The sequence below is a fragment of the Poecilia reticulata genome, chromosome 1, assembly GCF_904066995.2.
Source record: "Poecilia reticulata chromosome 1, P_reticulata-male-v2, whole genome shotgun sequence".
NCBI lineage: Eukaryota > Metazoa > Chordata > Actinopteri > Cyprinodontiformes > Poeciliidae > Poecilia > Poecilia reticulata.
Window position 1 is genome coordinate 25,804,372 of NC_088830.1, and position 22,250 is coordinate 25,826,621.

General features: G+C 37.5%; 1 protein-coding gene across 1 annotated transcript; it reads left to right on the forward strand.

Annotated features, from left to right (window-relative positions):
* Positions 1–6,965: 6,965 nt before the first annotated feature.
* LOC145552585 (uncharacterized) lies at positions 6,966–19,474 on the forward strand. Its single transcript, XM_081610119.1, has 4 exons — positions 6,966–7,713; positions 13,314–13,388; positions 18,896–18,931; positions 19,069–19,474. The coding sequence occupies exons 2-4, from the start codon at positions 13,331–13,333 to the stop codon at positions 19,413–19,415; spliced, it is 441 nt and encodes a 146-aa protein (XP_081466245.1). The 5' UTR covers positions 6,966–7,713; positions 13,314–13,330; the 3' UTR covers positions 19,416–19,474.
* Positions 19,475–22,250: the final 2,776 nt, after the last annotated feature.

The following is a 22,250-nucleotide window of genomic DNA, read 5'->3' on the forward strand; positions in this document are numbered from 1 at the left end:
CAGAAAACAGAGGGTTGACATGATGTGTCACCATGGCGACACGTTTTCTCACTGCGACTTATTGTCATTTTCAGGATGCAGCTGCATGATGCCCAAACACACCTGAACAAGCTCAAACATTACAGAGTCGTCTGAGGATGGCGGCACATCAGGGCGGACCTCCCCTCCAACAGTTTGTTTAGAAAGGAGAGAATAATCCTGAAAAAACCTGCGAGATGCTGCAACAAGATGAGACTGACAACCACCTTAAACGTACAGCCAGAGTTATAAAGGAATAGTTTAGACTGAAACATTTTTTCATGGCCCAAATTGTGAATCTGTGGCAAGACTTAGGGTGTTTTCCCACCTGATAGTCCACTAGACTCGGTTCAATCAAGCTGCAACATTTGTGGTTCGCTTTCACACTCCACTGTCAAACAAACCAAACTACCGTATTTTCCAGACTATAGAGCGCACCTCACTATAAGCCGCATCTACAAAGGTTTTTTTTTTTTTTTTTAACTGGAAACGTACATGTATAAGCCGCTGGTATCTCCGCTGCTCTCAGTTTTTCACAAGGATGCAGCCGTAAATCCAGCAGATTTATTAAGGACGCAGCTCTGCGTCTCCAACGCTGAACCATGGATTCGTTCACGCCGAGCTTAGTGCAGCGACCATCGATCTGTACTGCCAGATCGATAACCTTCAACTTAAAAGCTGCATCATATGAACTTCTTCTTGTGGTTTCCATGATGAATTTGAAGAAATTTCGCCATCGTCCCTGCTGCTAGCATGTGGTTGTTCTAAATGAAAATCAGAACTTTATTCTTTGATTTACAATTCTGATTTCCAATGATTCACTTCCCCCTGGTGGTTGAAGAAAAATCCACAGAAAAGCCGCATCAAGCTGTAAGCTGCCTGGTTGAAAGTGTGGAGAAAAAGTAGTGGCTTGTAGTCTGAAAAATACGGTAATAGAAAAATGTGTTCCCCTCCTCATCTGTGGTGGCGCTGCAGCCAGAGCCACTGAAGGAAACGACACAAAAACCTCTGAAGAAGACACTGAGAAAATGTAAATAAAAATGTTTCTGCATCAGATTTAAGCAGACATAGTTTTCTCGGTAAAAAACATGAGCCCTTTCTTCTCTTGGTGCAAGACTCACACGTTTGTTTTGGTTGTATTTACCCAGAATGCACAGCGCTGTAGTCTACTTCCTGCTTTTCCAGAGGTCTCTGGGTCCACTTTTCCTTCACACATGCAATTGGACTGTATCAGAGTTCACTTCAACCAAACCGAGACCAAGCCCTGCAGGTGGACAGAAGTTCGCTTTTTTTGGTCCGTTACACATTCACGACTTCGCAAACAAATCAAATTTTCTAGACAAATTTTATTAAAGCGGACTAAAACCCCAGCAGAGGTATAAATGTAATGGCAGCCATAAATGATTCTATTAAGTATTTTATTTTTCACATTTCTCATTGAAAATTCAGCTTTTTCTTTCCTCTTCGCAGTACGATACTTTGTGTTGGTTTGTCACATAAACAAAATATGTGAACGTTTGCGGTGTCAAGTGGGAAAAATCTCATATTTTAGAAAGGCTGTACTCTCCATCTCCCATCTCTCCACTGATTGCAAATGAACTTTCCATACTAAAATTATGTATAAATTCCCTCACTGATTGGTTTTTGTGAGCAGGTGCTGAGGGTTTCTGCGAATCGCCAGGTGTTCTAGATATAATCTGACACAAATGATTATAAATTACCTCTGTGCGTCTCAGCCTGTTTATTACAGCTGGTTATGAAGCTCCCACAGACTAACATCGACTGTATGATGCCGATTATCAGCGAGGCGTCCCCAAAGCTGTGCACATTTAAAGTTTAAAGAGTGAAATCCAGAGGAAACAATCTAAACAGTCTGCTGCAGCTGTTTTTACACATTTTGTGTGTTTTGTCTCCTCATGTTTTCCTGTTTCTCTTTACAAGCTTTGTGTTCAAACAGGCAGGTTCCCATCTCAGTCCAAAAGCACCGCATGCTGTCAGTCTGCTGTGACCAACGTAAACATCGGTCGGACGCTGAATAAGCAGAAACACAAACTAATGGAGTAAACAAAGCGTCGTCTGAAAGCCCAAACTGGTTCTGAGTGAAAATAGCTTCCACATTTTGGTCTGTAAGTGGAGAAAAATGAGGAATCAGCTGTTTATTGACCATATAAATGCGCAAATTGGAATTAAGAAAATACTAACTTTTTTATTTTTACTCAACTTTGATAAAAAAAAAAAAAAAAAATAACTTTTTGCAATAGGATGAGGTTTTTGGGTTGTGTCAAAATCAGAGTATTTCATAAAACACTTTGCATTACACGAGTCACATGATTAGCAACTGAAAAGACAAAGAAACAAACTGATTTGATGTGTAATTGTTTTCATATTTAATTAATTTTACATTAGCGGAGTACCAACAAAGTTTTTCCCATATTTGTAAAGGAAATGCAGCTACTATGCTACCTACGCGTATATTTTCTAAGTAATGTCGTTAATTTTGTTGCCTCCAGCCATGACGGACTGAACTACAGGAAACTGGCATAAGAACTATTAATCCCACAATGCACTTGGTTAATCCTTTGACCCCGCTGGATGGCTCCAGATAGAGATCGTGTCTGGGCTGAGATAAATTAGCTTAAGATAAACAATTAGAATATTGTTTATTTCACTGTGTTTTGATTTGTTCGGTAGGATTTTAATCCTTTAAAAATCCTACTGAACACTGGTATAAACAATATTTTATAAATATATTTACCAGTAAAGAGTCATTTTAATAATAATACATGTTCTTACTCCATTTTACTGGAGTTTTCCATCTGCAGAATATCCCTAAAACAGGCTAAAATGTCCCGTTTCTTCATGGCTAAGCGCTAGCTAACAGCTACATGCTAGCGTGAGATTTAATTAGATCCATCAGTCTATTGGTGACTGATCAATAGATTAGATAGATGTTTGTTTTTACTTCTGCTTTGCATCGAAAACTGTTTTAATTAATTTCAGTAGTTTATGTAGTAAAGCGTATAAAGTGATGAATAAACCAAAGATAAATAGAGCTTAGTTAGCAGCTTTTCCTTAAACAATAAAAAATGTGTCAATACGGTTTTTAGCTGTCAGGCTGTTGCAGAAGTTGGAGAAGAGGAAGTTTTCATCCAGGTGAGAATTACCAGTGGACTGGAGCAGGTGCACACCTGCAAACAGCAGCAAATCCGACACCAAATCGAATCTCAGCCGGTCGACCGTGATTCTGTATCTGTGGCAGAAAAAGGCTTTTTGAAGACCTTCCTCTGCCAGAAGAGGCAAAAAGAAACAAAAGGAAAGAGGGAACCACCAGACAGCAACATTCAATAAACATTGTTTTATCAAAAAGTTTAAATTGTGTATTTAATAATAAAATTACATTTTGAGTCTTTGAGTAGATGTAAATCAAACTTCTTAAGGTTTTCTTTAAAAATATATATGTTTTTTCTGACTCTCTTCTATAAAACCAACTCTCCTGCTTAACCTGAAAACACCATTCTATGTAAAGCATGGTTGTGGCAGCATCATGCTGGAGGATTTTTTTTAAATTGATTGATCTATTGCCACTCTGAATGTGTAAAACTGATAAAGACATGAGCCAAAAACCTTGCAACTATTATTGCAACAACAACAAAAAAAGTAATTTTAAAGGTTATGGGCAAAAAAGCAGTTGAATACAAATGGATGTATAAATATTCAGATACTATAAAAACAAATTATTTTCTTTGTTATCACATGCTACTTTGTGTTGGTCTAACATGTAAAATACAAAATAAAAGTCAAAGACCAAATGAAGTGGAAAAATATGTGAAAGTATAAAGAAAATCTTAAAGACGTTTTGTTAAGAAGAATTAAACAAAAATATTATTACTACTACTTCTTGTTTTTTATTTATGAAGAAAATTCAAGTGTCTCAGCCTTTTACCGACAAGTTTGCTATGGTTAAGGTTACACATTTAAGAAATAGAGGGAAAAAAAGATGAGTTTAAATCTCTTTGCTTCTTTATCACATAATGACTGCAGGATGAATAAAAGTCTGTAAAAAGCTGATTTGAATCAAAATGACTTTTCATCATCAGAGCTGAGTGAACCAGACACAACTGGACTGAAAGACTGAAAAACAAGTAGTTTGCTTTTTTCAGGCTTGATGCTACATTTACTCCCATTAGCATAACACACCTACACATCAGAGCAAATTACTGACGCGGCTTGTTCAGCCGTTCATAGAGACGTGAACACATTACCTGGTGGCCGACCGGCGACCAGCAGCATGTCGCCGGTCAGAAATACGCCAGCTGGAATCCCCTTCACTTCTTAATTACTACACTGTAAAACATTGGAAGTTGGTTTAACTTCAAAACAAAAGCCCACCTGCTGCCTTGGAAATGCAATTTAAGTCGACAAGAAAATCGTTTTGGTTTTAACTCAGAAATTAAAGTTCATGAAGTTGATTTAACAAGAGACAGGTTATGTAAACATTGTTTTTTAAGTTCATTAATCTTGAATTGTGAGTTTTGACTTAATGCTGCAATTTAAACCAAATATTTATTTCACAATATGCAATAAAAAAAATTAAAGAGCCACATTTCTCTACTATTTTACTCATAAAATAACTACTTATTTTACTTTAGAATAATCTAAATTCCTGTTTAAAATTGCATGAACAAAATTTCTGATCTTATTATTTTATTAAAGATCACAATGAATTCAGCTCAGAAACATTTAGTGTGAACAGGACTTTATCCTCAAGCTTTAAAATAAACATTTGCCTTAATAAAACCCCAGAGTCAGATCAATGTAACACACTTCCATCTCAGGAAGCAGAAACATGCCGCTAAGCATTCTGGGAAATAGTTCCCACTCCTGTCTTTTTCTCCTATCCAGTTTTTTAAGTGCAAACCTAAAAACTCTCGTTTATTAAACTCTTGGAGGTTTGACAAAATTAAGAAAACTTCAAAACAACTTAGTGCTGCAAGTTTATCTTTCACAAACTCACATTTAGGTTCAAAATCTAAAACTTTAAATTTATTTGACTTAAAGAGTAGAAGACAGTAGAAACTAAATGCAGCACTAGTGTTTTACAGTGACCCTTTGGATCAGCGCAGCTCAGATCAGCAGCATCATTCCTTTGGAAAGACACCAAACATTTCTTGGCCGAAGCATTTTGATGTTTTTCATGCAGGATCACAACACATCCTGTTCAGGCGACAGTCTGCAGAGCAGCAGATTGCTTCTGTTTCTGTCGTTTTTTTGTTTTCATTAATGCCAGTTAAGCCTTTTTTACACTTCCAGATCCTCTTTGATGACCTGTGAACGGGAACAAACACCCTGACAGCATAATCAGGATGTCTATAAATACTCTCACATCAGGTCTTTACCCGTCCTGTTGGACTCGGGTTATATTTCTTCTGGGCAGCGAGACGTGGATCCTCTGAAATCCGTCACGACGTCAGTCAGTGAATCTGCACAGCGCATACAGACAGACACTCGCATGGAGGGCTTCAGGGAATGTCAAGTTGCAACGATGTGGCTGTGCATCTCATCTGCAGCTTTGGGACAAACTCACGCCACCTAATTGGAAAAATCTCCAATTATTCAAACTTTGTGTCAGTGGAGAGACACTAAGAGATTCCTGACAATTAGGGCTGAAGCTTCACAGAGCCACTGGTGTTTAGTTAACACCAGTGGCTCAAAGCTATAAGTGAGTAATGCTGAGAGTTTAAAGTGATGCAAAAATATATTTGTGCTATAAAATAATTCTTTGGTTTTTGTAAAATGTTTAAAATTAGACAAACTTGAAGAAATTGTTTTTAATTCAGCTTAAACCTGCCTGAGACTCTGTGAAAAGCGAAACTGTGTTTATTCTTATATTTTGGTTTAATGTCACTCATCAGATCCAACATGAAATAAACTACAAGATCCCAAAAAGCAGCACATTGCAGCAACATCTGAAGAAATTCAAAAGCAGATTACAAAAACAAAACAAATTAACATAGAAAAACATGAAAGGATTTTACCAGTAACACAGCAGAAATACAAAATCTCACCATTTTGGTCCAGTTTCTGGTGCAAATATCTTTTTACACTAGAAATAAGACAAAACTACTTCTCAGCAAGATATAGCAAATTGTTTTAAATAAATCATTCTTAATATTGATGAAAAAGTTCCAGTTTCATTAGCAAATTATTTCACTGAAACATGGAGAAAATATCTTGTTATAAGTGAAATGATCACTGGAGCAAACACTTTTTAAAATCAATATTAAGGAATTATTGACTTAAACAAGCTCCCATATCTTGCTGCTGAAAAGTTACTTGTTAGTTTTGTCTTATTACAAGTGTACCAAGATATTTGCACTCTAAACTCAACTACAAGTACGTGGTAAGGTTTTGTGTTTTTTGAGTGAAGCATCTATAAACGGAGAGAATATGGAGCAAAACTACTAAAAGATCACATCAAAATCTCACAAAAGACTCCAAATTAACATAAAACGCCCTCAGTGTTCAGGATTTGATAAGCAGCAAAACAAAACAGCGCCACCTTCATGTCTGGAGGAGCAAAGACAACGAGTAAAGAGACGAATATTTTCAACATAGATGCGTTATTGTGGGGAAATTTCAAGTTGGTCTGTGGGAGTTTGTCTAAAACAGAAAAAATATTAGTTTATTACTTCTGTAATCTGTGGAGTAATTATTACTTTAGACCAACATTCAGCTTTACGGTTTTAATATCGGAGCAAGACCCAGAAAAAATCCTGTTTGTTTACAAATCCAGAACAAACTTAGAAAATACGTAACAAGAGAACCAACACTTAGTTTTATCAGAACAAGAGTCCAACTTCTATTTATTTTAAATTGGACTTGATGTTGTAATACAAGTGCCAGGCGAGGATTTTTCTTATTTTTAAATTATGAGGATGAAGTCAGAATATCACATGAATAAAGAAGTAATGTTATGAGAACTTCAACACAAAAAATAATTTTTAAAAAACTATCCAAGCTTTGTTTTCATTGAAACAACTTTTTTGTATTTTATAAATTATGGACCATTATTCTTATTAAACATGTGGAACCAATATGTAGTTTTATACTTTTACCTTTTTGTCTTTGGTTTTGTTGTTTTGTTTCCTTCTAACTCATGTGAAGCACTTTGAGCTGCTTTTGGTGAGAATGTGCTACATAAATACAAATACCTTACCTTAAATGGTCCAAGGCATGAAAGAGTTTGAGTAAACTGTCTAACTGCGATATTCACAAACCTTTCCTGCCCAAAAAGTCCCATAAAATCCCTATCAGAAGTTGTGAACACATGAAATCAGGATCTAAACGTGTGGGTTGGCTGAGTAGGTGGCTCATTACTGCAACAAGGAGCAATCACACAGGTGAAGCTGTTGATTAAAGAACATGCGGACTGAGTGCTGGATGCTCACAGCGTAGCTTAGGCTGTATAATCTGCTAATCCTGCAGTGATCCTGATCCAAGCAGCAGGACAGAGGAAAGACAAACACCTGCAGTCGTCCTCTCTGCAGTTTGGATTGTTTGCAGCATGGATGGTTTGTGTTGAAGCTGCTGGGTTTTTCACTGCAGGAGGGTTTTGAGAACCATGTGCACCACCATCATGGTTCTCTCCACTTTGGCCTTTTTGCTGCGCCAGCGTCTCTTCAGCCGAGGCAAAACGTGAGTGGCTGCTTGGTTTCTTCCCCCCTACAGTTTGGTAGCAAATCTTAAAATTTTTATTCAAATTGCACATTGGTTATGTTTTTCAATCAACCAAAATCACAATTCAACACGGTGTTAGCCTGCAACAAGGGCTTGGCGATGCGACTTAATAATATCTCCAAATTTTCATACCGGATTTGATTTAAATAGATTTTTTTTCTTGCTTTCTTTTATTTTTTTGGCTTTTACTTCAGTCATTCTTTCTGTGAGTTTTATAACAGAGAATGAGGGCCAGACTATGATCACTTTTGTTTAATTACAACAATATACTTGTGATATTAGCAGAATAAAGACAATTTTACCAGAAGAAAGTCATAAAATTAAAAGAAAACGTTGATTCAGTGAAAACAAAGCTTGGATAGTTAAATTTAGTTGTTATTTTTTGTGTTGAAGTTCTCTATCCATCCATTTTCTTGCACCCTTGTCCCTTAATGGGGTCGGGAGGGTTGCTGGTGCCTATCTCCAGCTAACGTTTCAGGCAAGAGGCGGGGTACACCCCAGACAGGTTGCCAGTCTGTCACAGGGCAACACAGAGACACACAGGACACACAACCATGCACACACACACTCACACCTAGGGGCAATTTGGAGAGGCCAATTAACCTGACAGTCATGTTTTTGGACTGTGGGAGGAAGCCGGAGAACCCGGAGAAAACCCACGCATGCACAGGGAGAACATGCAAACTCCATGCAGAAAGACCGGGGATGGGAATCGAACCCAGAACCTTCTTGCTGCAAGGCAACAGCTCTACCAACTGCGCCACTGTGCAGCCTTGTTGAAGTTCTCGTTTCATGTATTTCATTCATGCAATACTGTGACTTTACCCTCATAATTTAAAGATAAGATAAATCTTAGCCTAAATTTTACCTCAATTCAAATTTCAAATAAATAGAAGTTGTAAAAAATAAATGGTAGTTTTAAAATACGCTTGTCAAACAAAATGGCCGCCCAATGTGTTCCGATATCACTCAAAAAAAATAAAAAAATGTAATCTTCAAACCCCCAAAATTCTATAAAATTATATATTACAATCATGAAATCAATTTATCCAAGAGTTCTACCTAAAACCTCTTTATTGGACGTCAACAGGAACTACACATTTTCTATACTATAAGAAAATAATGTAGTTTTCAAATGATTCCGTCCTCGTTTGAACAAATTTATTCTCAGTTATAAAAGCAGGACTTGGGTCACTTTCTTTCAAAACGCTTATTTTTAGCCAAGTTCAATAAGTCAAAAAAAAAAAAAAAAAAAGTCAGTAAAAGTCTCAGGATAGACCTGGTTCTACTTATTATAAAAGTTTAGTTGAAAAATGACAAAACACTTTGTGTTGTAATTAACATTCTCCATTGCATCAAAAACCATATGAATGACAATTTTACTCTGATTTAAAATACAAAACATTGAATTAACTTTTGAACTGCAGTTGGAAGCCACAAGGGCAACAAGTGGCCCCCGGACCGCACTTTGGACACCCCTGATGTGGAAAAGAAAAAGAAATCTAATAGTGAAAAACTAAATGTGTCTGATCTGGTCAAGGGATAAATATGAATAAAATATAAAACCCAAAAGTAAGAAGATCACCTGCTTTACGAGAAGAAAGAAAATCTGTTTTCATGTTTCATAAGTTCTACAAACCAAAACCAAAAGCAGCTCAAAGTATTTTACTCAAAACACATAAAAGGAACATCAGACTGTTCATAAAATAAATCAAGAAAAAAAATCACATCCGGAGGTTAATGAACAGACCTGAATAAATTAACGTAATTAGGATTTATCCTTATCGGGCCCAAACACGGCTCCGTCTGAGAAAACACAGAAACAAAACGACATCTAACATAAAACAGCGTATGAACTCTGTAAAGCATTTCACATGTTTGGGATTAAAGGAAATGTGTGCAGAGAATCCAAACATTTTACTAAACGTAGAAAATGTCCATCCAAGAAATTACTCACGTAAGAATAAAAATAGTATTTGGTAGAAAGTCTAGTTGAGTAATTGATCAAAACATTTAATAGTTTTAAATTACATCATCATCATGACCAAAATACAAAGTCATGTGGACATAACTTTATATTTCTGGCACAACCGCCCCTTTAAGAGCATTCATGACCTTTATTTGGCCCAAAATGAAACTGAGCTCGACACGCCTGCTGGTGTGGTCGACCCCAAAGCAGCAGGTAAAAACGTTACGGATATTTAACGAACAAAAAGGTGTACATCCAAGGGGAACACAAAACAATCCAGAGTAAATGGAAAATCTGAGACACGAGGAGATTCTAAGGAGCATAAGGGACATGATGGGACAGACTGACCAGTTGAGGCTGGGATAGAGGAGCTTAAATACTGGGAGGCAGCAAATGGAGCCTAATGAGATGAGATGATTGACTGCAGGTGTGAGTAGCACAGGAGGCTGAGGGGCGGGGAGAAGATGGCAGGAAGCAAAGGAGAAACACAGGGGAAAACAACAGGGAGATGGAAATACTTCTAAAAATAAAGAAAACCTGATAAACTAGAAGAGAAAAAGACAGGAGAGAGAAACAAACCAACCTAAACAGAAACCAGGCAGATCTAATAATAAGAGCCAACTAGAATTACTAAAAGAAGACGAGCAAACATAACAGAACTCAACCGAAAATAACCAGACAAGAAAAGCTAGAAACACTAAGAAAGAAGGACTGAATAACTGGGACCAGTAAAGAAAGGCACCAGACATGTAAGAAATAACTGAACCCAGAGCGATGAAATGACTAAACATTACTAGAAATACTGCAGGGGGCTGAAAAGAGGAATAACTAGAAAGACTAAAGAATTAACTAGAATAAATGAAGAAAGATCTACATAAACTCAGACATCTAAGAACAACTGAAACTAGGATGAAAAGTAAACATAGCTAGAAATACTGCAGCGGGGCTGAAAAGAGGAAAGCAAGTTACATCCAAATAATAACTAAAGTGAACTAAAACACAATGCTAAATAAGATCAAACCCAAAAACCCAGAGTCCTGACATGAACTGCTTTGACTTCCCCCAATCTGTTGATCTTTTCCTTTCCAAAGTCTCGGCTCCAGCTTTGGTCGCATAGTTTACGTGTAGATCAGTTTATATGTCGGCGCGTGATGAGATAACGGCATGAGTCATTTTCTAAGAGCTCCTATTACCTCACACACACACACACACACGCACACACACACACACACACACACACACACACACACACACACACCCTGATCCCCCCAGGACGGCTCTGACCCCGGATCTTCACATCTTTGGAACAACAAAGTAATTGTGAGACGTGGAAAACAGCCCCGTTCAGGACCTGAGCCGGATCCGAGATCACTGTGTGTGTTTTTAAAAAACAGGCCTTGATTTCGGCGAAATGTTTGGGATGTTCTGCGTTAATGAGCCTCATTCTGAGCGTTTTGTCGCTTGGAGAACACGATGCTATTCTTAACCAACCAGAAGGTGGAAAACGCTGATGCGACGCTCTCCTGCCTGCAGCTGCAGTCAGAATGAGACTCGGATTGAAAACGTTGGGTTCGTGTTTGTATCGGCTTTAAAAAGCCAGGCGACACATAAAGCAATTTCCATAACAACGACTTTTACCAAGCTATAAATGTCGACTTCTGCTGTCAGATATGAGCAGAGTTTGGTAGCAACGAGTTACATTTACTTGAGTTACTGTGTTGAAAAAGCTATTTTTACTACGCTGTGCTCTGACTAACATTATTATGAAGTTTTTCAACTCTTACTTTAGTAATACTTCAGGATTTTATACCCACTAAATGAATAAACATGTTTTTTCACAAAAATCCACCAGAAACAGACACACACCTGCAGCTTTTAATAAAGTTTCACAAGTTTTTTATTGAAAGAAACTGATTTGGAAAAATGTCCTTTTGCCTGAATTTGTTATTTTTTGTTGCTAATATGAATTATTATCATCCGTCCTTAATAAATGAAAAACCGAGAGCGGCGAAGATACCAGCGGCTTATATATGTACATTTACGGTTTTTTAAACAAAAGAAAAACTTTGTAGGTGCGGCTTATAGTAAGGTGCGCTCTATAGTCCGGAAAATACTGTAACTTTAAAAAGAAAAAACATTTTCTACGGTTTTGTCTGGTGCAGAAAATGGTTCTGATGGAGCAGCAGAAATATGCTGAGCGCCATGTATTTATGGGTAAAAATAGAAAATGATTTGAAAATGGAGCAAGAGCTGGAAACCAGGAGCTAATTAGAGAAACGTCAGTCACACGTGTCAGTTGACCTTTACGGGTCATTTCCACTGTGCAGCTTAATGAAGGTTTCATTCCAGACGGTTTTTAAAACAATAACTCAAATGAGTCAGTCAGCATTGTGCTGAGATGTAAAGTTACACTGGTGCTTCACTTTTCCAGGAATACCTTTGCCCTCCTGGTGGAAGCTCATTTTGCCTGTGAAGCGACACGATGTGAGGACATTTCTCCGTCCAGAGATCATCCTGCGTTTTGTTTCTTTGTGTTCTTTGAAGAAGGAACATGTTCATTTCTGTTCCTGAAGAATTAACCTGTGGGTTAAATCAATTTTCCCAGGAAATGTAATCTCATTCTAGTGTTGCTGATGAAACCGAGACAGAGCGACTCTGCAGCAAGCAGAGCTTTTTAAGGAGCTGATGCTGCAGCAGGAACGACGTTTACCCAAACCTTTGAGCCTCAGCAGAGAGGAGAGGTTGTTGGTTTCCATCGCTAACCGGAAACAGATTGTTGTCTTTCAGTGTAATCACCTCGAAAGTGAATTAAAAAATGTTTTAGTTATGGCAAAATGTATTGATTAAAATACTTTTCAACAAGCTGCCTTAGCTTTCTCAACATATGATGAGAATGTCTTAAAATCACATATTTAATATATTTCCACATTGTAATTTGACACTATGCAAAAATTTCTTTTGATTTTTATGCCGTTCCAATGCAGGGGTGCCCAAAGTGAGGTCTGGGGGCCATTTGTGGCCCTGAGACTATGTTTGTGTGGCCCCCAAAAGCAGGTTGAGAATGATAGAAATTTGGCCAAGTTGACTTTTTATTTTTAAATCAGGATGAAATTATTGCCATCATTTCCTGAAAAAGTTAGCTACAACACTTTTATGACTTTAAAGCACCAAAATCAACTTCTATTTAATTCGCTGAAATTGACTAAATATAGCGAGCATTTCATAAGCAAGTGACCCTAAATTCTGCTCTAATAACTGATAATAAATTTGTTATACTGAGCCCAAACGAATGTGAGAACAAGATGCCTGTCTTTTAATTTAGCAAACCTGCAAAACCTTTTTAAATTATAAAAAAGTTGGACTACTTTATTTGCTTGATTTTAGTTTTTGTTCCCTTTTTTTTGGCCTTTGTGACAAAAAGTTCCTCCTCTAGAGTCTTGAGGGCCACATAAACAGTTGCGGTGGTCCGGATTTGGCCCGCGGGCCTCGAGTTTGATGCATGTTTTATATCGATTGTCTATCAGCTTAGCTGGCCCGTCCTGTTGTATTTTTAACTGAGTTTGCTCCTTCGTCTCCTTCTGTTTCTAAGATTTCCTAAAAACGTGGATGGAAAAGAGCCGCCCGCAGTGCCGAGCCCAGATCAGAAATGAAACGGCGCCACCAGGTGACAAACTGATCACAGGTTATTTAACGATCATTTTACGGTTTCAGTGGTGCGAACAGCAGCGTGGATCAGCTGTGAACACACTGCTGGGTTTGACATCTTAAAACAACCAAAACAAATAAAATGGATCCTGAACTCTGTTAGCAAAACTGTCCTTCAGAAAACAGGTTGGAAGAAAACAACCAATAATGCAAACAGAAAGTATAGAGTTTGTTTCAATTTATCATGTGATTAATTGATTTATTGCAGCAGGCCTTCTTATAAGCCCATATTTTATTTTTATTTATACTTAAAATACTCGAATAGTAAATTCTGAAGTTATATAACATTTTTTGGGAACAAAATGGAGTCAAGTCAGATGGGATGTTTTTAAACCTGCTGATGTTGTACACCTTAATATTAATATAATATAATAAAATAAAATAATATAATATAGGGCTGCACAGTGGTGCAGTTGGTAGAGCTGTTGCCTTGCAGCAAGAAGGTTCTGGGTTTGATTCCCGGCCCCGGTCTTTCTGCATGGAGTTTGCATGTTCTCCCTGTGCATGTGTGGGTTTTCTCCGGGTACTCCGGTTTCCTCCCACAGTCCAAAAACACGACTGTCAGGTAAATTGGCCTCTCCAAATTGTCCCTAGGTGTGTGTGTGTGTGTGTGTGTGTGTGTGCGTGGTTGTTTGTCCTGTGTGTCTCTGTGTTGCCTTGCGACAGACTGGCGACGCACCAGCACCTCCCGACCCCACTGAGGGACAAGGGTGTAAGAAAATGGATGGATAATATAATGAAATGCTTTTTCTTTGGGTCTAGCCCAGGGGCCCTCGTTATTCTAAATCTGGCTCTGGCTGCTGTAATTAATTAAACTAAAGATGAACACATGCAGGTGGTTCTTCACTGTAAAAAATTTGAGTTGTATTTAGTTGTGTCTATAATCTTCTACTCTTTAAGTCAAATAAATGTATCCAGTTTTAGATTTTGAACCTAAATGTGAGTTTGTGAAAGATAAACTTACAGCAGTAAGTTGTGTTAACTTTTTATTAATTTTGTCAAACGTCCAAGAGTTTAATAAACTAGTTTTTAGGTTAGCACTTAAAAAAACTGAAAGAGGAAAAAGACAGGAGTGAGAACTATTTCCCAGAATGCTTAGCGGCATGTTTCTCTGTCCTGAGATGGAAGTGCGTTACATTGATCTGACTCTGGTGTTTTATTAAAGAAAATGTTTATTTTAAAGCTTGAGGATAAAGTCCTGTTCACACTGAATGTTTCTGAGCCGAATTCATTGTGATGCTTAGTAAAATTCATTATCAAATCAGAAATTTTGTTCATGCAACTTGAAACAAGAATTTAAATTATTCTAAAGTAAAATAAGTTATTTTAACTTAATATTGTGAGTGAAATAATAGAGAAATATGGATCTTTAACTAGATGAGGGCAGATTTTTTTCTTACACATTGTGAAATAATTAAGTTAAACTCACAATTCAAAATTAATTAACTTAAAAAACAAACAAACTTCATGAACTTCAATTTCTGAGTTAAAACCAAAACAATTCTATTGTTGACTTAAATTGCATTTTCCAGGCAGCAGGTGGACTTTCATTTTCAAGTAAAGCCACCTTCAAATGTTTTACAGTGTATAGATCCTGCTGGAACATTAGTTTTTTTTAAACCTGGAAATGTTCTTCAGGTGATAGAAGGCTGATTTTCTAATTATCTTTATGTGACCCTGAATGTCCAGGTCTGAGTTCATCTCCACATCCAGATGAAGCTGTTGCTGACTCTTGTCTCTTTGTTTACAACCATGTTTATTTTTTCTGTTTGCGTTGCCTCAACACACAGAAGTTGCCCGGTTGTGATGTCATCAGCCGCAGAGCGATTGCTAACCGTGGCATGTTGTCATAGGAAAAAGGTCAAGAAGGATCGATTATTCTTTCAAACGCTGTAAAGAAACGTTTCATAGGAGAGTAGAGAAAAACAGAAACCAGCTGGACAAAAACTTCATCATCTCACAGGGAGAAAATTCAGTTCACTGAGATTTAACCTGGCAGAAAAAGACCATAGCACACCTAAATAAACTATTATAACATATTTATTATTTCATTTCACTTCAGCTCATTTACATAAAATGGTCTGAAAAGGTTTGGAGATTTTATGACAGAAGAAAATGCACAGCGTGGTTTTACAGAGCAACATAAACACATTGTGGTTTCATTTACCAGGAGAAAAAGGTTCTGTACTTTTCACTGCGGTCAATGCAAACCCATTCAGACGCTCTGTTGGTACTCTGTGTACTGGAGAAGTAATTGTGCAGAAGATCAATCACTGCTGCACTTTCTGTCTTCAAGCACCTTCACACTCAGAAAAAAAATTGTATAGATGATCTTGATTTGCTTTTATGAGCTTTATACTTGAATATCTTCTGGAAGGTGGATTCTCAAATATGATTTAACTTTAAGAAATACTTAGAAGTAACTGAATTAGTTACTTTAGAGAACAAAACAAATATTTTTTTTGAATATTGAGAAGAAGAGTTAATATTTACTCAGGATTTCTTTCAAATTTAGATCAGTTAAGATCATTCAATGGCAGCTCAACAGCATTAAAGTCTGGACTTTGACTAGACCGCTACAAAAAATTTATATTTTTTACAACTTTTTTCTTTCTGAAGCTCCTTTGGCTTTTCCTGAGCTGCAACAGGACAAACAATTTAATATTTTTTAAATCCATCCATCCATTTTCTTTACACCCTTGTCCCTCAGTGGGGTCGGGAGGGTTGCTGGTGCCCATCTCCAGCTAACATTCCGGGCGAGAGGCGGGGTCACCCTGGACAGGTCGCCAGTCTGTTGCAGGGCAACACAGAGACACACAATGCACACACACTCACACCTAGGGACAATTTAGACAGGCCAATTAACCTGACAGTCATGTTTTTGGACCGTGGGAGGAAACCGGAGTACCCAGAGAAAACCCACCATGCACAGGGAGAACATGCAAACTCCATGCAGAAAGACCGGGGCCGGGAATCGAACCCAGAGCCTTCTTGCTGCAAGGCAACAGCTCTACCAACTGCGCCACTGTGAAGATCATGAAAATGTTTTTTATTATTATTTTGTGTTCTTTTTGATCAGCTGTGATTTTCCCCTCGGATCTCGATGCCATTTTATTTAGTTTATTATTGCTGAATAATAAACAATGATCTTAACTGAAGTGCCTGTTTTTCATTTTCTTAACATAAAAACTTGACATGTTGCTTTTTGAGATGTTTTAAATTTACTTTGTGTTGTCAGTTTCTGTTTACTTGAAATCTTAATTGCAAAAAGTTTTGAAGTTATTATTTTTTAACTCGGTTTGATGGCCTCCAAATTAGAAAGGCAAGAATTTTCCAATCAGAGCAGGTTGGTTTGGAGAGCTTTATTTTGCCTTTATAAAGTAAATCATAATTTTTAAATGTTTTTTGTCTTCAACGTGGTCATTTTTGTGTGATATTGAAATTGATTTAATCATCTGAAACATTAAATTGTGCCAAAAAGCAAAAGCAGAAGTTTGCATGGAGGCTAAACGTTTTTATAACGCAGTGAAGCCTTTCAGTAGCAAAGCTCAGAGATTTTGTGATTGCCTTTATAACACCAATTAATAAGTTAATTAGCTTTGATAATTATCTAATGAAACTGCCTAACAAAGCTGACCGTGCACAGCAGGCAGTGGTTAAAGCTAATGAAGGAGAACTCGGCCCTTCGGCAAAGACATGCGTCCTGCTGTGTGTAAACGTTTAAATGATGTGGATCATAATGTATAAAAAACCTTCTTCCATTGAGAAACAAACTAAAATTTAATTATAAGCTGTAAAACGTTTAAAAAAATATGAATTATATTGGCTGATGTGTGTAAAATTGGAGAAAAGAATCGGCAGCAACTTCTGGTGATGGAAATGATCATCAGCATGATTTTATCTGAAAATATCAAAAATGAATCTACAGATCTGGATAAGAGCCCACTGCATGAAAACCTGGTTATTCCACCAAATACTGATCTCTGAACTCTTCCTGATTAAAACATTAGGATTGTTGTTTCTAAATGAATCTGAACTTAATTTTTCTTTGCATTATTTGAAGTCTGAAAGCTCTGCATCTATCTTTTTGTTATTGTGACCATTTTCTGCTAATAAAAACTAAAAGTTTGCTTGGAATTTCAGACATGTTGTCAGAAGTTCACAGAATGTTTATTCTACTCAAACATAAACCTATAAAAAGTAAAACCAGAGAAGCTGATCATTTTAAGAGGTGTCTGATGTTTTTCCAGAGGTGTGTAAAAGGAAATTACACCTTGTTATAATAGATCAGTTTGTTGCTCATCTTTTGCATATTATCTGTAAGGGTTTTATTTTAAAGAGCAAACAGCTGCAGGAAGTTTTAGCAGTTACAAAATATCAAAATCAGGCAAAATAATTTATCTTCCAGCTCAGTTTCTTTCAATAAAACTTCTGAAACGTAAAAACACTGCAGGTGTGTCTCTGTGTCTGGTACATTTTGGTTAAAACATGTTTGTTTTCATTCAGTGGGTAGAAAATCCAGAAGTTTTACTCAAGTAAGGGAAGAAATACTTCATAATAATGTTAACCATGTAAAAGTAAAAAGTACAGTGTAGTAAAATTACTCATAAAAGTATTTTTTTCTCAGAAAGTTACTCAAGTAAAAGTAACTAGTTACCACCCAACTCCGGTGCTGCCGGGTCGTACATTTTCCAACTGACTGGGATCTTTTGCTAAACATTTTAGTCATTGTGTGGTTTAGGTAGCAGGTGTCCAAAGTACGGTGCAGGGGCCATTTGTGGCCCTCAGGACAATTTTGGGCGGCCCTTGGTTAGTATTCAGGAAAAGTCTGAATTTTAGGTTTAAAAATTAAAATGTTAAAATGGAAACGCTATTGTGCAATGCAAAGTATTCATCCAGGTTTTGCTTTCAATTTAATATAATTTATTAATAATAGCTGCCACAACATCCAGTGGCTTTAACTGAAATTCAGACCATTTAATGAACTTAGAAGAAATCAAACTAAATTAAAAAAATATGATCAGTCTTAAAAGTATAAGACATGATTTATTGTTTACGTGTAAATTTGGTAAACCTGCAGAACGTCTTTTTGTTTAAACTCTACAATAATTACAGAAATCCGATTGCTTTGCATATATCATTAAAACACTGTGAGTTGAGTTTATCTTTTATATAGCATGTAAAAAAAAATACAAAAATAAAATAGTTTTTGCAATCATAATTAAATAAAAACATACTAGTAATTGTGTGTTTTCAGCTTGACATTCATGACCCGTGTTACAGAAAGTTTGGACGCCGCTGAGCGTCAATATTTGATCAAAAATCAGAAGCAGACCTGCCTGACTCTGCAGCGATCAAAAGCAGCAAGAAAAAGAAAAATCACTCTGCAACATTTCTCTGTAAATGATGAAACTGTTCATCTGCAGCATCCTGATTCTCTCTCTCTCTCTCTCTCTCTCTCCTTAGACGCAGGCTGCGCTCAGGTCCATGGGGATGAAACAGGTGAGTTGATCAAATACGGGATATCTGCGATACGGGAACGATGAATAACACTTCTGCTCTGCCAGGAGCGTTTTTAAATAATGTATTTTATATGGTAATGTTGGTGGGGAAGTGTCAGTCTGAATTATCCTCCTCAGTTTCCAGAAAGCCTCTCTGTGCTCTGAAAGTGGAACCAGCTGAGGCGCAGCAGCTTTCACGCCCTGCCAACGCGCCGATCTGGAGAGAAGACCATCAGCCTGCTCTGCTGAAAACGCCTTTCCTCCAGAACCGGCGGAGGGACGGAGACGACATCCTGGCTGATCTCGTCTCAGAGAGAAACCAGTGTTGGTGTGATGGGCGTTCACGGCCTGCTGCGTCTCCGTTTGAGGGGAAATCCACTCCCACGCTCTCTGCAGCTCCTGAACACGACGCTCGGATTGTCGTGCTGTGTCACCGGAGATTTCTCCCTCTGCGTTGTCTCTCATGCGCATCCAATGATGACTAAAATGTTTACTGTAACAACTGAGCTCCTGTGCAATTAAAGCCGTTTCCAATCTGTTTTTACGAGCCGAGTCATTTCCCTTTGTCTGTTTCCTGCCTGAATGAGCAAATAAGTGACTCAAAGTTTACCCTGAGGTTTCATTATGATTCAGAATTCACTTTTTGAATATTTTACAACATGCTGAGCGTAAAAAAAGAAAAATACTCCCAATATAGTAAAATCTCCAGATCTGTTAGAGGAGAAAAAAATAACGGTATCTTACTGATTAAAGGGAACCTATAAAGCAAAATTAACTTTTTGCACGTTTTTATTTTTTTTATTTCCATTTGAGTCTCAACTGCTTTAAAAAACAAAGACGTTTTTTGGCATGAAGTTAATAATAAAATAAATCTCATTTGGTGTCTGGAAAATGAGCTGTTGTCACATGTGACGGGCACTGCACCATTGCCTAGCAACCCCAGTGAACCCAGCCCGTTACCTAGCAACCCAAGTGGAGCTCCAGTACATTTGGTGAGCTGGTTTTACTGCTGTATGTGCTCTACAATGGCTGCTGGAAAAGAACAAGTGTTTTGGTGCTGACTTACTGTTGCAGAAACCACTTCCTGCATTCTTGTTGCTTGTGCAGGAGGCCCCACTTCTGCTTTCCAAAGCTGTACAATTGTACCATTGTGCATCTTTTGCAGACATTTTCACAGTGCCAATGTTGAGTTGGTTGTTTATTTGGATTTAAAGTGAAAAGAGGCCCTAAAACGGCTCATTCTGAAATAAACTAAAATCTCATTCTCTGAGAATGTCTAAAAAATGTCATAGGCATCTTTTGTATCGCCCATAGACTAATAGGTCACTTTTAAAATAAAAAAATGCTCCTGTTTGTGGTCTCAGTTCATTGATGATGAAAAGTTTGAGCGGACCGTGTCTGGGTGTCGTTCGTCCTCCTTGTTAGCGGCTCGGTTAGCGTCTCTCTTTGTCTCCTGATGACCATCGGCTCCCCCCAGCTGCAGGAGGCTGGAGCCTAATGACCATGATGCGTTCCCATGACCATCGGCTCTGCCAGGCATGCACTCTATCTGCTTGTGTAATCAAGGCGTTGGAGGACACAGGAGCAGCAGCAGCACTCTGCCGTCTTGCTGTTGTCTCCTGCCCCGATGAGCCTGTCTGACTCAAATTACTAGGTGAGAGCGGGGTTTCTGTGCGCTCGGCAAAGCGGAGCAGCTCTGGTAATAGCACTCTGGCAGACCATGGGAGTTAATCTAATGACGGGGGACAGAGCTATGGGTCCTAATGGGCACAGAGAGATGCAGAAAGAGAGGGCACTGATGGCGACTCTCCTCTTCTCTCTGTGCCTATCGTGTCTGCAGTCTGAGATCAAGGCCAACAGAAAAACCAAGAGAGCCGACATGAAAAGGGCTGCTGACAGCGGGGCTGTTAACTGCCCTGGAAACACGCTGTGCAGTTAGACATCAATAATCTGGCCTGTTTTTAGGTTCTCATGCATCACACACACGTCGCCCGCAGACATTGTTAGCTGCGTGTTTGTGTGTCGATGTACATGGAAAGGAGGACATTTTTCAGTCATATTTCAGTCCTGGAGCAGATTTCACTGACTGTTGTTATTTTAAAAATCAGGTAGGATTAGGATTAGGATTAGACCATCTATCAAAAGAATGTCCCTGTTGCTTTTTTCCACTTTCAGAAATTTACATAAACGTCGTGTTTTGTATTTAGAAACACTCAAACTCACCACGTTAAAGCTGCAGCTTGTAACTTTTATAAAACAATATGTTTTTTACATGAACTGTAAAACATTTGAAGTTGGTTTAACTTGAAAATTAAAATCCACCTGCTGGATTGAAAATACAATTTAAGTCGACAAGAAAATTGTTTTGGTTCTAACTCAGAAATTAAAGTTCATGAAGTTGATTTAACAAGAAGAGACAAGTTGTCTAAACATTGTCTTTCAATTTCATTAATCTGAGTTTTAACTTAATGCTGCAATTTAAACCAAATATTTATTTCACAATATGCAAGAAAAAACTGTCCTCACCTGGTTAAAGAGCCACATTTCTCTATTATTTTACTCACAATATCAAGTTAAAATAACAAGTTAAAATATCTACTTATTTTACTTTAGAACAATTTAAATTCTTGTTTCAAATTGCATGAACAAAATTTCTGATCTGATAATGAATTTTATTAAACTTCATAATGAATTCGGCTCAGAAACATTCAGTGTGATCAGGACTTTATCCTCAGGCTTTAAAATAAACATTTTCCTTAATAAAACACCAGAGTCAGATCAATGTAACGCACTTCCATCTCAGGATACAGAAACATGCCGCTAAGCATTCTGGGAAATAGTTCCCACTCCTGTCTTTTTTTTCTTTCAATTTTTTAAGTGCAAACCTAAAAACTCTAGTTTATTAAACTCTCGGAAGTTTGACCAAATTAATAACAAGTTAACAACTTACTGCTGTAAGTTTATCTTCCACAAACTCATATTTAGGTTCAAAATCTAAAACTAGATAAATTTATTTGACTTAGAAGATAATAGAAACAACTAAATGTGACTCAAATGTTTTACAGTGTATTTGTTAGAACTGTCAATTTCGTGAGATAAATAATCTAATTGTGTTTTTCTCAAATTCAATTTCTTGTTTTCAGAATAAAAACTGCTCTTGATTAATTATCTGGATCAGTTACCAGTTGAATATCTTTCAAAATGCCGTCACTGTCACGTCGATCCAAAAGCACAGAAAGAAGACGGTGTGCTGGCATTTCATCATTTTTAATCAACCAGCACTTCACTTTTTATCTTGTTCAGAACAGCTACGATTCAAA

Coding starts and splice junctions, on each gene's coding strand:
- LOC145552585 (XM_081610119.1), top strand. CDS start 13,331: ATGGAAAAGAGCCGCCCGCAGTGCCGAGCCCAGATCAGAAATGAAACG. Junction 13,389..18,895: donor AAATGAAACGGCGCCACCAG/GTGACAAACTGA, acceptor CTCTCTCCTTAG/ACGCAGGCTGCGCTCAGGTC. Junction 18,932..19,068: donor GGTCCATGGGGATGAAACAG/GTGAGTTGATCA, acceptor TATCCTCCTCAG/TTTCCAGAAAGCCTCTCTGT.